General features: G+C 47.5%; 2 protein-coding genes across 2 annotated transcripts; both read right to left on the bottom strand.

Annotated features, from left to right (window-relative positions):
- Positions 1-1,312: 1,312 nt before the first annotated feature.
- LOC114111241 (spermatid nuclear transition protein 3) lies at positions 1,313-1,811 on the bottom strand. Its single transcript, XM_042242216.2, has 2 exons — positions 1,669-1,811; positions 1,313-1,487 (listed from the first exon to the last, which is right to left on the bottom strand). The coding sequence occupies exons 1-2, from the start codon at positions 1,783-1,785 to the stop codon at positions 1,314-1,316; spliced, it is 291 nt and encodes a 96-aa protein (XP_042098150.1). The 5' UTR covers positions 1,786-1,811; the 3' UTR covers position 1,313.
- Positions 1,812-12,369: 10,558 nt separating this feature from the next.
- Positions 12,370-12,868, bottom strand: LOC114111354 (spermatid nuclear transition protein 3-like). The gene is made up of 2 exons (XM_027963126.3): positions 12,726-12,868; positions 12,370-12,544 (listed from the first exon to the last, which is right to left on the bottom strand). The coding sequence occupies exons 1-2, from the start codon at positions 12,840-12,842 to the stop codon at positions 12,371-12,373; spliced, it is 291 nt and encodes a 96-aa protein (XP_027818927.1). The 5' UTR covers positions 12,843-12,868; the 3' UTR covers position 12,370.
- Between the last annotated feature and the right edge of the window lie 1,747 nt (positions 12,869-14,615).

Below are 14,615 nucleotides of genomic sequence, written 5' to 3'. Positions count from 1 at the left end.
GGAGTTCCTGCCCGCAGTAGTAGATATAATGGTCATCTGAGGTAAGTCCACCCTTTCCAGTCCATTTTTGTTCGCTGATCCCTAGAATGTCGACGTTCACCCTTGCCATCTCTTGTTTGACCACTTCCAATTTGCCTTCAAAGTAGATACCCCATACTCTTATATTTAAACCACAAAAACTTGCAGAGCTTGGACTACAAAAGTTTTTTGGGGGGAAGAATGTTTTACGACTGTAGTTATTTAGAAATACTAGGGGATGATGATCAATATAAGACCAGCTTGTACTCAGTCTTATGTTAATACTTGTATCAAAAGTCTCTGTTCTGACTTCTCTGGCTGTCCAGGGGTTAGGACTCCATGCTTTCACTAGAAGGGGAACCGGTTCAATCCCTGGTCAGGGAACTAAGATCCCACAAACTGCATGGTGCCCACCACCCAAAAAAAATGATCTGTGTGTGGTGATCCTGTTTGTCATCTGCACCGGGATTTGGGCCAGCTCCACTGCCCTGCCCGTGGGAACACACTGCTCCCACCAATTTCTTAGGAAAACAGTGGCCTAATTGATATTTGGTCTGTTCCCTCCAAACATTATTTTAATCTTTGGGAGTGCTGGTTGTGGGTTTTAGTTGGATCAGCATTCATTTTGGGCCTCCTGAGCACCTTTAGCTGACAGCAAAGGTGAGTGATGCAACAAAGCCCATTATGACGTAAGTGGCCAGGATGTGATTTCTGCCTGCCTCTCTCAGGGGAAGTATGACACTCACCATCCCCATGTGAAACCCTCTTCCCATCTGGGTTCTGGCAATCTAGACCCTCATGTCATTCCACACCCTAAACAATGGCAGTAACACCACACCACTACTCCTTGCCGCTGAGATCAATTGATAAGCGGGGTTAGCCATCTTCAGTGCAGACTCCTGACCCAGTCCAGGCCTCTCCTCTCTGGCTAACTGGGGACCTCAGGGTCTGTCCCCCAATCTCTCGGGACCTCGCACCCCTCCCCACTCAGGTGCCCACCTCTTTTCTTCCCTCCCTCCCTTCCCATCAGAAAATTCACACACACACAAATATCATCTTTTCACCCTTTGATGTTTATTTTAACTGCAGCCATCAGTTTACTATGTTAGTGTGAGAGTCAGCCTTTTCCTGCTTAACCATTTCTAAGAAAGCAGACCACTGGAGACACAATTCTAAACTGTCTGACCTTTTCTATTCAGTTACTGGCTGCCCAGGTTGTACTTCTCCAGGGTCTCTCATTCTTGGGTGGCTGAGCTTATCTTCTCTTTGATTCTGCCCCCTTCGTTGACTCTGACTCATATTTTGGTACCTTTTTCGGCTTGGTTCAGTTTCTCACGTGCACAGGAACGGAGAAAACAGTTTGGTTCTCTTGTGTTCTTCACCTTCTTCGACGGAGTGGCGTGCGATCGGATTTTCTTTCTCAAGGTTCCTTTTAGAGGTCTTCTGACCCTCATGGTCATATTTCGTGCCTTGAAAGACAAGAGAAGGGTATGAGTTTTGAGGAAAGAGTATAACAACTGAGTTGGAAAGGAGACTTCATGAAAAGGGAGGTGGCCTGATGAGGACTTTTGCGCCAGGCAAGGGCAGTGTAGAGGTCTTGGGCACCAAAGTCAATGGAGAACCTGGGGAGTGTCGATGGAATCATCTTACCTTCACGCTGCCTCTGTATCTCCGTTGCCAGAGGGTCTTCTTTCTTCCTTTCTTCCTCGAAGCAAACCGCACTGCAACTCTTCTTGGCTGCCGTGGCTTCCTGGTTCCCTTAGCCATGATGACACCATGAAGTGGCCTAACCCAGAATCTCTGCCTCTGACCTCCCTATATATACCTTCGCAGGACAATGAGGAGCCACACCCTTCACTCTGATTGGTCAGCTAGGCACTCCCCCAGCCAATGGTGGCTTTGGGGGTCTTAGACATCACAATGTACCACGGTGCCCATCAACATGGGTTAGTGGGTGCTGAGGGAGGCCATGATACAACTTTCCCACCCTTGACCCCTCTGTGTGTCTGATTCTGGGGAGTGGTGATTCAGGGGCATGGTGTTTCTTCTCGTGACCCTCAGACTTTCCTTCAGTGCCCTTTATTCTTTGACTTGGATGTCCCCTTCAACACTCCTGCCCCCTCCATCCCTGTATGAACCTCTGCCAAACACTTTTCATCCCATTTCAGCACTTCAGAGTCCTCTAGTCACTTCATCTTTAGACCACCCTCTTCCTATCGGGGGGTTCTTGAGGGGCTTAAGGAACTTAAGAGCAAGCAGGTAATTGAGAACAGGTTGGAAGTTTTTCTACTCCAGTGAGCTTTAGAGACCCCAAGGCTTGGTGAATCTTCAGTCCGTTGCCCCAAGATCTATACACCGTCTCCATAAGATTACACTTCAGAGCAAAGAAAGTGTTAAATGCCTCCTCCACTAAGATTGCTGGGGACACTTCAACTCTCATATTGAGGAGGGAAACTCACCTTGCCCCATCCACCAGAAAGACATTCCCGATTTACACAAAAATGAAGAAAAGGAAAGGAAGGTGCCCAAAGGCGAGAGTCCGTTTTCCACTGTGCCCCTAACTCTTGAGTGAATCACTTCCCAGTGGGCCCACATTAACAGTGATCATCAGATAGGGCCCACTGTGGAGCTGACCAATAGCTGAGCAAGAGAAGTACCAGTAGGTACCTCATTGATAGTTGGTTGCTTATGGGCAGGGCCCAGGGTTGCACTGTCCAATTGCTAGGCAAGACCGGTTGCTTAGTAACAGGATATGGAGTCATCAGGCACAGCAATGGCTACCTGCTAAGGGCTGTGCTCATGCTGCTCTGTTACCGAAGGATATGTTGGGTCCAGTGTGCTTTACTCTGTTTAATGGACTCTATTCCAAATCAGGATTTGATTTCACAGGCTTCTTTAACTTTTGTACATCATTCTTTTCCTTGTATTCCCAGGCATGCCTGTCAGCAGTGCTCATGTATATGCCCCTGCAACAGCTGCCACATGATCACATGTGCCGCATATAGCATAGCTAATATTTCAAAGCCACCAAGAATGTGAAAGCCAGCCCACCTTGAGAACTACTTTGACAAACCTTAACCTCACAGTGATTCTTCTTCTATGCACAGTGTAACAGAGCAGAGTGAGCACAGCCCTATGCAGTTAGCCATTGGTGTGCTTCTTTCCAACGCACCCTGTTCCTAGGCAGCAGGTGTGGCTCAGCCTTGCTTGGGGCCTCAGATGGCCCCATTTACAAGCAGCCAACTGTCAAGGAGTGGCCATTCATTGTCCTGCTCAGCTATTGATCAGCACCACAGTGGGCCCTGCCCACAGTTACTGTCAATGAGGGACCATTCATTGGGGAAGTGATTAAGTAAGGGTGGTGTGGTGGTCATCAGGTGGAAAGTGAGAGAAGAGAGATTCTGGCATTCTTGTGGAGGGCCTGGAGATGACCCAACGTTGCGCCAGTGGGTGAGCTGGATGGTCCCAGGGAATAGACTGGGGACTACATCCTTTAGTGATTCAGAGCCCTCACTAAGTCCCTCCACTAGCCTTGGCCCAGGCCGTGAGGAGCGGCGAACCTCTCCCCATCCCTGTCTCTGCAACTTCATGGCAGGTGGCCATCTTTCTGGGTCTCAGGCTGTGAGAACTGGTCTCCTCAGGTGGACAGCTTGAGGAGACAGGACCTATTGTGTTGGCTACCTGGCTCCATCAAGGATGAGAGCTGGGTCGAATATGGGAACCTTGCCCTGAAGGAGCTGCCAATGGAAACCTGTTTCTGTTTAACCAGGATGGGACATATCACGGTGAAAGGTGTTCCTTGAGACTTTGCCCTCTCCGGTCAGGACAGAAAATGACATTCATCTGGTCGAGATATTTAGGAACATCATTACCTGACCATGACCTAACCTTAAGCACAAAGGGTGTGACACCACGAAGTCTGAAACCACTTACCACAACTTTCTCTAACCTTTGCTTTTAAACATACTTACTGAAAACGTTCAGTAACTTTGGGTTCTTAGGGCAAGAGCCACCCTCATCCTTGTATGAATCTGTAATCAACCTTTCCCTGTCCCAAACTCAAACATTTCATTTTGATGGGACTCATTCTGCATCAAGCACATGGACTTGCAATTGTGGTAACAACAATACTGTCGAAGGGCTGACTTTGCCTCTCTTAAACAACAGCAGAGACTGGCCAAGTGCTCACAGTCATCCATAATATACCCACTCATTTGGCTTGGCTAAGCTTTAGCCAACCTTCTCTCCTCTGAACTTCAGCTTTCCCCCAAGCTTGAGCAAGCACTAAGCGTCAGACCTTTCTGGCTCCCTTAACAGCTCATTCTAAGAATCAGCTCACTACAGAAAGAAACACTTCCTGTCACACTGATCCATCATGCTGTCTGTTCATCCATCCCCACCTCTTGCCCCATCTCACACACACACACACACACACACACACACACAGATACACAAACTCATGCACACACACGGAGCTGTTGCTCACCCTGCTTATTCTTTCATGTTAACGAAATATCTTTTTCTGTTCCATTTTGAGACACGTTAAGAACGTGTGGTCAAAACATTCTCCCTATTGCAATCAGTTCTTTTCAGTCGCTCAGTCGTGTCCGACTCTTCGTGACCCCATGAGTCACAGCACGCCAGGCCTCCCTGTCCATCACCAACTGTGCATTCAGATGCTTATATCTTTGCTTTGCTCCTTTGCTTTTGCTTCTCTTCTTTTCACAGCTATTTGTAAGGCCTCCCAGACAGCCCTTGTGCTTTTCTGCATTTCTTTTCCATGGGGATGGTCTTGATCCCTGTCTCCTGTACAATGTCATGAACCTCATTCCATAGTTCATCAGGCATTCTATCTATCAGACCTGGGCCCTTAAATCTATTTCTCACTTCCACTGCATAATCATAAGGGATTTGATTTAAGTCATACCTGAATGGTCTAGTGGTTTTCCCTATTTTCTTCAATTTGAGTCTGGATTTGGTAATAAGGAGTTCATGACCTGAGCCACGGTCTGCTCCTGGTCTTGTTTTTGTTGACTGTATAGAGCTTCTCCATCTTTGGTGGCAAAGGATATAATCAATCTGATTTCACTGTTGACCATCTGGTGATGTCCATGTGTAGAGTCTTACTTGTGTTGTTGGAAGAGTGTATTTGTTATGACCAGTGCATTTTCTTGCCGAAACTCTATTAGCCTTTGCCCTGCTTCGTTCTGCATTCCAAGGCCAAATTTGCCTGTTACTCCAGGTGTTTCTTGACTTCCTACTTTTGCATTCCAGACCCCTATATTGAAAAGGACATCTTTGGGGGTGTTAGTTCTAAAAGGTCTTGTAGGTCTTCATAAAACCGTTCAACTTCAGTTTCTTCAGCGTTCCTGCTTGGGGCCTAGACTTGCATAACTGTGATATTGAATGGTTTGCCTTGGAGACGAACAGAGATCATTCTGTCGTTTTTGAGATTGCGTCCAAGTACTACATTTCGGACTCTTTTGTTGACTAGGATGGCTACTCCATGTCTTCTGAGGAGTTCCTGCCCGCAGTAGTAGATATAATGGTCATCTGAGGTAAGTCCACCCTTTCCAGTCCATTTTGTTCGCTGATCCCTAGAATGTCGACGTTCACCCTTGCCATCTCTTGTTTGACCACTTCCAATTTGCCTTCAAAGTAGATACCCCATACTCTTATATTTAAACCACAAAAACTTGCAGAGCTTGGACTACAAAAGTTTTTGGGGGAAGAATGTTTTACGACTGTAGTTATTTAGAAATACTAGGGATGATGATCAATATAAGACCAGCTTGTACTCAGTCTTATGTTAATACTTGTATCAAAAGTCTCTGTTCTGACTTCTCTGGCTGTCCAGGGTTAGGACTCCATGCTTTCACTAGAAGGGGAACCGGTTCAATCCCTGGTCAGGGAACTAAGATCCCACAAACTGCATGGTGCCCACCACCCAAAAAAATGATCTGTGTGTGGTGATCCTGTTTGTCATCTGCACCGGGATTTGGGCCAGCTCCACTGCCCTGCCCGTGGGAACACACTGCTCCCACCAATTTCTTAGGAAAACAGTGGCCTAATTGATATTTGGTCTGTTCCTCCAAACATTATTTTAATCTTTGGGAGTGCTGGTTGTGGGTTTTAGTTGGATCAGCATTCATTTTGGGCCTCCTGAGCACCTTTAGCTGACAGCAAAGGTGAGTGATGCAACAAAGCCCATTATGACGTAAGTGGCCAGGATGTGATTTCTGCCTGCCTCTCTCAGGGGAAGTATGACACTCACCATCCCCATGTGAAACCCTCTTCCCATCTGGGTTCTGGCAATCTAGACCCTCATGTCATTCCACACCCTAAACAATGGCAGTAACACCACACCACTACTCCTTGCCGCTGAGATCAATTGATAAGCGGGGTTAGCCATCTTCAGTGCAGACTCCTGACCCAGTCCAGGCCTCTCCTCTCTGGCTAACTGGGGACCTCAGGGTCTGTCCCCCAATCTCTCGGGACCTCGCACCCCTCCCCACTCAGGTGCCCACCTCTTTCTTCCCTCCCTCCCTTCCCATCAGAAAATTCACACACACACAAATATCATCTTTTCACCCTTTGATGTTTATTTTAACTGCAGCCATCAGTTTACTATGTTAGTGTGAGAGTCAGCCTTTCCTGCTTAACCATTTCTAAGAAAGCAGACCACTGGAGACACAATTCTAAACTGTCTGACCTTTTCTATTCAGTTACTGGCTGCCCAGGTTGTACTTCTCCAGGGTCTCTCATTCTTGGGTGGCTGAGCTTATCTTCTCTTTTGATTCTGCCCCTTCGTTGACTCTGACTCATATTTTGGTACCTTTTTCGGCTTGGTTCAGTTTCTCACGTGCACAGGAACGGAGAAAACAGTTTGGTTCTCTTGTGTTCTTCACCTTCTTCGACGGAGTGGCGTGCGATCGGATTTTCTTTCTCAAGGTTCCTTTTAGAGGTCTTCTGACCCTCATGGTCATATTTCGTGCCTTGAAAGACAAGAGAAGGGTATGAGTTTTGAGGAAAGAGTATAACAACTGAGTTGGAAAGGAGACTTCATGAAAAGGGAGGTGGCCTGATGAGGACTTTTGCGCCAGGCAAGGGCAGTGTAGAGGTCTTGGGCACCAAAGTCAATGGAGAACCTGGGGAGTGTCGATGGAATCATCTTACCTTCACGCTGCCTCTGTATCTCCGTTGCCAGAGGGTCTTCTTTCTTCCTTTCTTCCTCGAAGCAAACCGCACTGCAACTCTTCTTGGCTGCCGTGGCTTCCTGGTTCCCTTAGCCATGATGACACCATGAAGTGGCCTAACCCAGAATCTCTGCCTCTGACCTCCCTATATATACCTTCGCAGGACAATGAGGAGCCACACCCTTCACTCTGATTGGTCAGCTAGGCACTCCCCCAGCCAATGGTGGCTTTGGGGTCTTAGACATCACAATGTACCACGGTGCCCATCAACATGGGTTAGTGGGTGCTGAGGGAGGCCATGATACAACTTTCCCACCCTTGACCCCTCTGTGTGTCTGATTCTGGGGAGTGGTGATTCAGGGGCATGGTGTTTCTTCTCGTGACCCTCAGACTTTCCTTCAGTGCCCTTTATTCTTTGACTTGGATGTCCCCTTCAACACTCCTGCCCCTCCATCCCTGTATGAACCTCTGCCAAACACTTTTCATCCCATTTCAGCACTTCAGAGTCCTCTAGTCACTTCATCTTTAGACCACCCTCTTCCTATCGGGGGGTTCTTGAGGGGCTTAAGGAACTTAAGAGCAAGCAGGTAATTGAGAACAGGTTGGAAGTTTTTTCTACTCCAGTGAGCTTTAGAGACCCCAAGGCTTGGTGAATCTTCAGTCCGTTGCCCCAAGATCTATACACCGTCTCCATAAGATTACACTTCAGAGCAAAGAAAGTGTTAAATGCCTCCTCCACTAAGATTGCTGGGGACACTTCAACTCTCATATTGAGGAGGGAAACTCACCTTGCCCCATCCACCAGAAAGACATTCCCGATTTACACAAAAATGAAGAAAAGGAAAGGAAGGTGCCCAAAGGCGAGAGTCCGTTTTCCACTGTGCCCCTAACTCTTGAGTGAATCACTTCCCAGTGGGCCCACATTAACAGTGATCATCAGATAGGGCCCACTGTGGAGCTGACCAATAGCTGAGCAAGAGAAGTACCAGTAGGTACCTCATTGATAGTTGGTTGCTTATGGGCAGGGCCCAGGGTTGCACTGTCCAATTGCTAGGCAAGACCGGTTGCTTAGTAACAGGATATGGAGTCATCAGGCACAGCAATGGCTACCTGCTAAGGGCTGTGCTCATGCTGCTCTGTTACCGAAGGATATGTTGGGTCCAGTGTGCTTTACTCTGTTTAATGGACTCTATTCCAAATCAGGATTTGATTTCACAGGCTTCTTTAACTTTTGTACATCATTCTTTTCCTTGTATTCCCAGGCATGCCTGTCAGCAGTGCTCATGTATATGCCCCTGCAACAGCTGCCACATGATCACATGTGCCGCATATAGCATAGCTAATATTTCAAAGCCACCAAGAATGTGAAAGCCAGCCCACCTTGAGAACTACTTTGACAAACCTTAACCTCACAGTGATTCTTCTTCTATGCACAGTGTAACAGAGCAGAGTGAGCACAGCCCTATGCAGTTAGCCATTGGTGTGCTTCTTTCCAACGCACCCTGTTCCTAGGCAGCAGGTGTGGCTCAGCCTTGCTTGGGGCCTCAGATGGCCCCATTTACAAGCAGCCAACTGTCAAGGAGTGGCCATTCATTGTCCTGCTCAGCTATTGATCAGCACCACAGTGGGCCCTGCCCACAGTTACTGTCAATGAGGGACCATTCATTGGGGAAGTGATTAAGTAAGGGTGGTGTGGTGGTCATCAGGTGGAAAGTGAGAGAAGAGAGATTCTGGCATTCTTGTGGAGGGCCTGGAGATGACCCAACGTTGCGCCAGTGGGTGAGCTGGATGGTCCCAGGGAATAGACTGGGGACTACATCCTTTAGTGATTCAGAGCCCTCACTAAGTCCCTCCACTAGCCTTGGCCCAGGCCGTGAGGAGCGGCGAACCTCTCCCCATCCCTGTCTCTGCAACTTCATGGCAGGTGGCCATCTTTCTGGGTCTCAGGCTGTGAGAACTGGTCTCCTCAGGTGGACAGCTTGAGGAGACAGGACCTATTGTGTTGGCTACCTGGCTCCATCAAGGATGAGAGCTGGGTCGAATATGGGAACCTTGCCCTGAAGGAGCTGCCAATGGAAACCTGTTTCTGTTTAACCAGGATGGGACATATCACGGTGAAAGGTGTTCCTTGAGACTTTGCCCTCTCCGGTCAGGACAGAAAATGACATTCATCTGGTCGAGATATTTAGGAACATCATTACCTGACCATGACCTAACCTTAAGCACAAAGGGTGTGACACCACGAAGTCTGAAACCACTTACCACAACTTTCTCTAACCTTTGCTTTTAAACATACTTACTGAAAACGTTCAGTAACTTTGGGTTCTTAGGGCAAGAGCCACCCTCATCCTTGTATGAATCTGTAATCAACCTTTCCCTGTCCCAAACTCAAACATTTCATTTTGATGGGACTCATTCTGCATCAAGCACATGGACTTGCAATTGTGGTAACAACAATACTGTCGAAGGGCTGACTTTGCCTCTCTTAAACAACAGCAGAGACTGGCCAAGTGCTCACAGTCATCCATAATATACCCACTCATTTGGCTTGGCTAAGCTTTAGCCAACCTTCTCTCCTCTGAACTTCAGCTTTCCCCCAAGCTTGAGCAAGCACTAAGCGTCAGACCTTTCTGGCTCCCTTAACAGCTCATTCTAAGAATCAGCTCACTACAGAAAGAAACACTTCCTGTCACACTGATCCATCATGCTGTCTGTTCATCCATCCCCACCTCTTGCCCCATCTCACACACACACACACACACACACACACACAGATACACAAACTCATGCACACACACGGAGCTGTTGCTCACCCTGCTTATTCTTTCATGTTAACGAAATATCTTTTTCTGTTCCATTTTGAGACACGTTAAGAACGTGTGGTCAAAACATTCTCCCTATTGCAATCAGTTCTTTTCAGTCGCTCAGTCGTGTCCGACTCTTCGTGACCCCATGAGTCACAGCACGCCAGGCCTCCCTGTCCATCACCAACTGTGCATTCAGATGCTTATATCTTTGCTTTGCTCCTTTGCTTTTGCTTCTCTTCTTTTCACAGCTATTTGTAAGGCCTCCCCAGACAGCCCTTGTGCTTTTCTGCATTTCTTTTCCATGGGGATGGTCTTGATCCCTGTCTCCTGTACAATGTCATGAACCTCATTCCATAGTTCATCAGGCATTCTATCTATCAGACCTGGGCCCTTAAATCTATTTCTCACTTCCACTGCATAATCATAAGGGATTTGATTTAAGTCATACCTGAATGGTCTAGTGGTTTTCCTATTTTCTTCAATTTGAGTCTGGATTTGGTAATAAGGAGTTCATGACCTGAGCCACGGTCTGCTCCTGGTCTTGTTTTTGTTGACTGTATAGAGCTTCTCCATCTTTGGTGGCAAAGGATATAATCAATCTGATTTCACTGTTGACCATCTGGTGATGTCCATGTGTAGAGTCTTACTTGTGTTGTTGGAAGAGTGTATTTGTTATGACCAGTGCATTTTCTTGCCGAAACTCTATTAGCCTTTGCCCTGCTTCGTTCTGCATTCCAAGGCCAAATTTGCCTGTTACTCCAGGTGTTTCTTGACTTCCTACTTTTGCATTCCAGACCCCTATATTGAAAAGGACATCTTTGGGGGGTGTTAGTTCTAAAAGGTCTTGTAGGTCTTCATAAAACCGTTCAACTTCAGTTTCTTCAGCGTTCCTGCTTGGGGCCTAGACTTGCATAACTGTGATATTGAATGGTTTGCCTTGGAGACGAACAGAGATCATTCTGTCGTTTTTGAGATTGCGTCCAAGTACTACATTTCGGACTCTTTTGTTGACTAGGATGGCTACTCCATGTCTTCTGAGGAGTTCCTGCCCGCAGTAGTAGATATAATGGTCATCTGAGGTAAGTCCACCCTTTCCAGTCCATTTTTGTTCGCTGATCCCTAGAATGTCGACGTTCACCCTTGCCATCTCTTGTTTGACCACTTCCAATTTGCCTTCAAAGTAGATACCCCATACTCTTATATTTAAACCACAAAAACTTGCAGAGCTTGGACTACAAAAGTTTTTTGGGGGGAAGAATGTTTACGACTGTAGTTATTTAGAAATACTAGGGGATGATGATCAATATAAGACCAGCTTGTACTCAGTCTTATGTTAATACTTGTATCAAAAGTCTCTGTTCTGACTTCTCTGGCTGTCCAGGGGTTAGGACTCCATGCTTTCACTAGAAGGGGAACCGGTTCAATCCCTGGTCAGGGAACTAAGATCCCACAAACTGCATGGTGCCCACCACCCAAAAAAATGATCTGTGTGTGGTGATCCTGTTTGTCATCTGCACCGGGATTTGGGCCAGCTCCACTGCCCTGCCCGTGGGAACACACTGCTCCCACCAATTTCTTAGGAAAACAGTGGCCTAATTGATATTTGGTCTGTTCCCTCCAAACATTATTTTAATCTTTGGGAGTGCTGGTTGTGGGTTTTAGTTGGATCAGCATTCATTTTGGGCCTCCTGAGCACCTTTAGCTGACAGCAAAGGTGAGTGATGCAACAAAGCCCATTATGACGTAAGTGGCCAGGATGTGATTTCTGCCTGCCTCTCTCAGGGGAAGTATGACACTCACCATCCCCATGTGAAACCCTCTTCCCATCTGGGTTCTGGCAATCTAGACCCTCATGTCATTCCACACCCTAAACAATGGCAGTAACACCACACCACTACTCCTTGCCGCTGAGATCAATTGATAAGCGGGGTTAGCCATCTTCAGTGCAGACTCCTGACCCAGTCCAGGCCTCTCCTCTCTGGCTAACTGGGGACCTCAGGGTCTGTCCCCCAATCTCTCGGGACCTCGCACCCCTCCCCACTCAGGTGCCCACCTCTTTTCTTCCCTCCCTCCCTTCCCATCAGAAAATTCACACACACACAAATATCATCTTTTCACCCTTTGATGTTTATTTTAACTGCAGCCATCAGTTTACTATGTTAGTGTGAGAGTCAGCCTTTTCCTGCTTAACCATTTCTAAGAAAGCAGACCACTGGAGACACAATTCTAAACTGTCTGACCTTTTCTATTCAGTTACTGGCTGCCCAGGTTGTACTTCTCCAGGGTCTCTCATTCTTGGGTGGCTGAGCTTATCTTCTCTTTTGATTCTGCCCCTTCGTTGACTCTGACTCATATTTTGGTACCTTTTTCGGCTTGGTTCAGTTTCTCACGTGCACAGGAACGGAGAAAACAGTTTGGTTCTCTTGTGTTCTTCACCTTCTTCGACGGAGTGGCGTGCGATCGGATTTTCTTTCTCAAGGTTCCTTTTAGAGGTCTTCTGACCCTCATGGTCATATTTCGTGCCTTGAAAGACAAGAGAAGGGTATGAGTTTTGAGGAAAGAGTATAACAACTGAGTTGGAAAGGAGACTTCATGAAAAGGGAGGTGGCCTGATGAGGACTTTTGCGCCAGGCAAGGGCAGTGTAGAGGTCTTGGGCACCAAAGTCAATGGAGAACCTGGGGAGTGTCGATGGAATCATCTTACCTTCACGCTGCCTCTGTATCTCCGTTGCCAGAGGGTCTTCTTTCTTCCTTTCTTCCTCGAAGCAAACCGCACTGCAACTCTTCTTGGCTGCCGTGGCTTCCTGGTTCCCTTAGCCATGATGACACCATGAAGTGGCCTAACCCAGAATCTCTGCCTCTGACCTCCCTATATATACCTTCGCAGGACAATGAGGAGCCACACCCTTCACTCTGATTGGTCAGCTAGGCACTCCCCCAGCCAATGGTGGCTTTGGGGGTCTTAGACATCACAATGTACCACGGTGCCCATCAACATGGGTTAGTGGGTGCTGAGGGAGGCCATGATACAACTTTCCCACCCTTGACCCCTCTGTGTGTCTGATTCTGGGGAGTGGTGATTCAGGGGCATGGTGTTTCTTCTCGTGACCCTCAGACTTTCCTTCAGTGCCCTTTATTCTTTGACTTGGATGTCCCCCTTCAACACTCCTGCCCCCTCCATCCCTGTATGAACCTCTGCCAAACACTTTTCATCCCATTTCAGCACTTCAGAGTCCTCTAGTCACTTCATCTTTAGACCACCCTCTTCCTATCGGGGGTTCTTGAGGGGCTTAAGGAACTTAAGAGCAAGCAGGTAATTGAGAACAGGTTGGAAGTTTTTTCTACTCCAGTGAGCTTTAGAGACCCCAAGGCTTGGTGAATCTTCAGTCCGTTGCCCCAAGATCTATACACCGTCTCCATAAGATTACACTTCAGAGCAAAGAAAGTGTTAAATGCCTCCTCCACTAAGATTGCTGGGGACACTTCAACTCTCATATTGAGGAGGGAAACTCACCTTGCCCCATCCACCAGAAAGACATTCCCGATTTACACAAAAATGAAGAAAAGGAAAGGAAGGTGCCCAAAGGCGAGAGTCCGTTTTCCACTGTGCCCCTAACTCTTGAGTGAATCACTTCCCCAGTGGGCCCACATTAACAGTGATCATCAGATAGGGCCCACTGTGGAGCTGACCAATAGCTGAGCAAGAGAAGTACCAGTAGGTACCTCATTGATAGTTGGTTGCTTATGGGCAGGGCCCAGGGTTGCACTGTCCAATTGCTAGGCAAGACCGGTTGCTTAGTAACAGGATATGGAGTCATCAGGCACAGCAATGGCTACCTGCTAAGGGCTGTGCTCATGCTGCTCTGTTACCGAAGGATATGTTGGGTCCAGTGTGCTTTACTCTGTTTAATGGACTCTGTTCCAAATCAGGATTTGATTTCACAGGCTTCTTTAACTTTTGTACATCATTCTTTTCCTTGTATTCCCAGGCATGCCTGTCAGCAGTGCTCATGTATATGCCCCTGCAACAGCTGCCACATGATCACATGTGCCGCATATAGCATAGCTAATATTTCAAAGCCACCAAGAATGTGAAAGCCAGCCCACCTTGAGAACTACTTTGACAAACCTTAACCTCACAGTGATTCTTCTTCTATGCACAGTGTAACAGAGCAGAGTGAGCACAGCCCTATGCAGTTAGCCATTGGTGTGCTTCTTTTCAACGCACCCTGTTCCTAGGCAGCAGGTGTGGCTCAGCCTTGCTTGGTGCCTCAGATGGCCCCATTTACAAGCAGCCAACTGTCAAGGAGTGGCCATTCATTGTCCTGCTCAGCTATTGATCAGCACCACAGTGGACCCTGCCCACAGTTACTGTCAACGAGGGACCATTCATTGGGGAAGTGATTAAGTAAGGGTGGTGTGGTGGTCATCAGGTGGAAAGTGAGAGAAGAGAGATTCTGGCATTCTTGTGGAGGGCCTGGAGATGACCCAACGTTGCGCCAGTGGGTGAGCTGGATGGTCCCAGGGAATAGACTGGGGACTACATCCTTTAGTGATTCAGAGCCCTCACTAAGTCCCCCCACTAGCCTTGGCC

This window comes from Ovis aries, chromosome X (assembly GCF_016772045.2).
Source record: "Ovis aries strain OAR_USU_Benz2616 breed Rambouillet chromosome X, ARS-UI_Ramb_v3.0, whole genome shotgun sequence".
Classification (NCBI taxonomy): domain Eukaryota; kingdom Metazoa; phylum Chordata; class Mammalia; order Artiodactyla; family Bovidae; genus Ovis; species Ovis aries.
The sequence above is the reverse complement of the archived record's forward strand: the minus strand, read 5'-3'. Positions and strand labels throughout refer to the sequence as shown.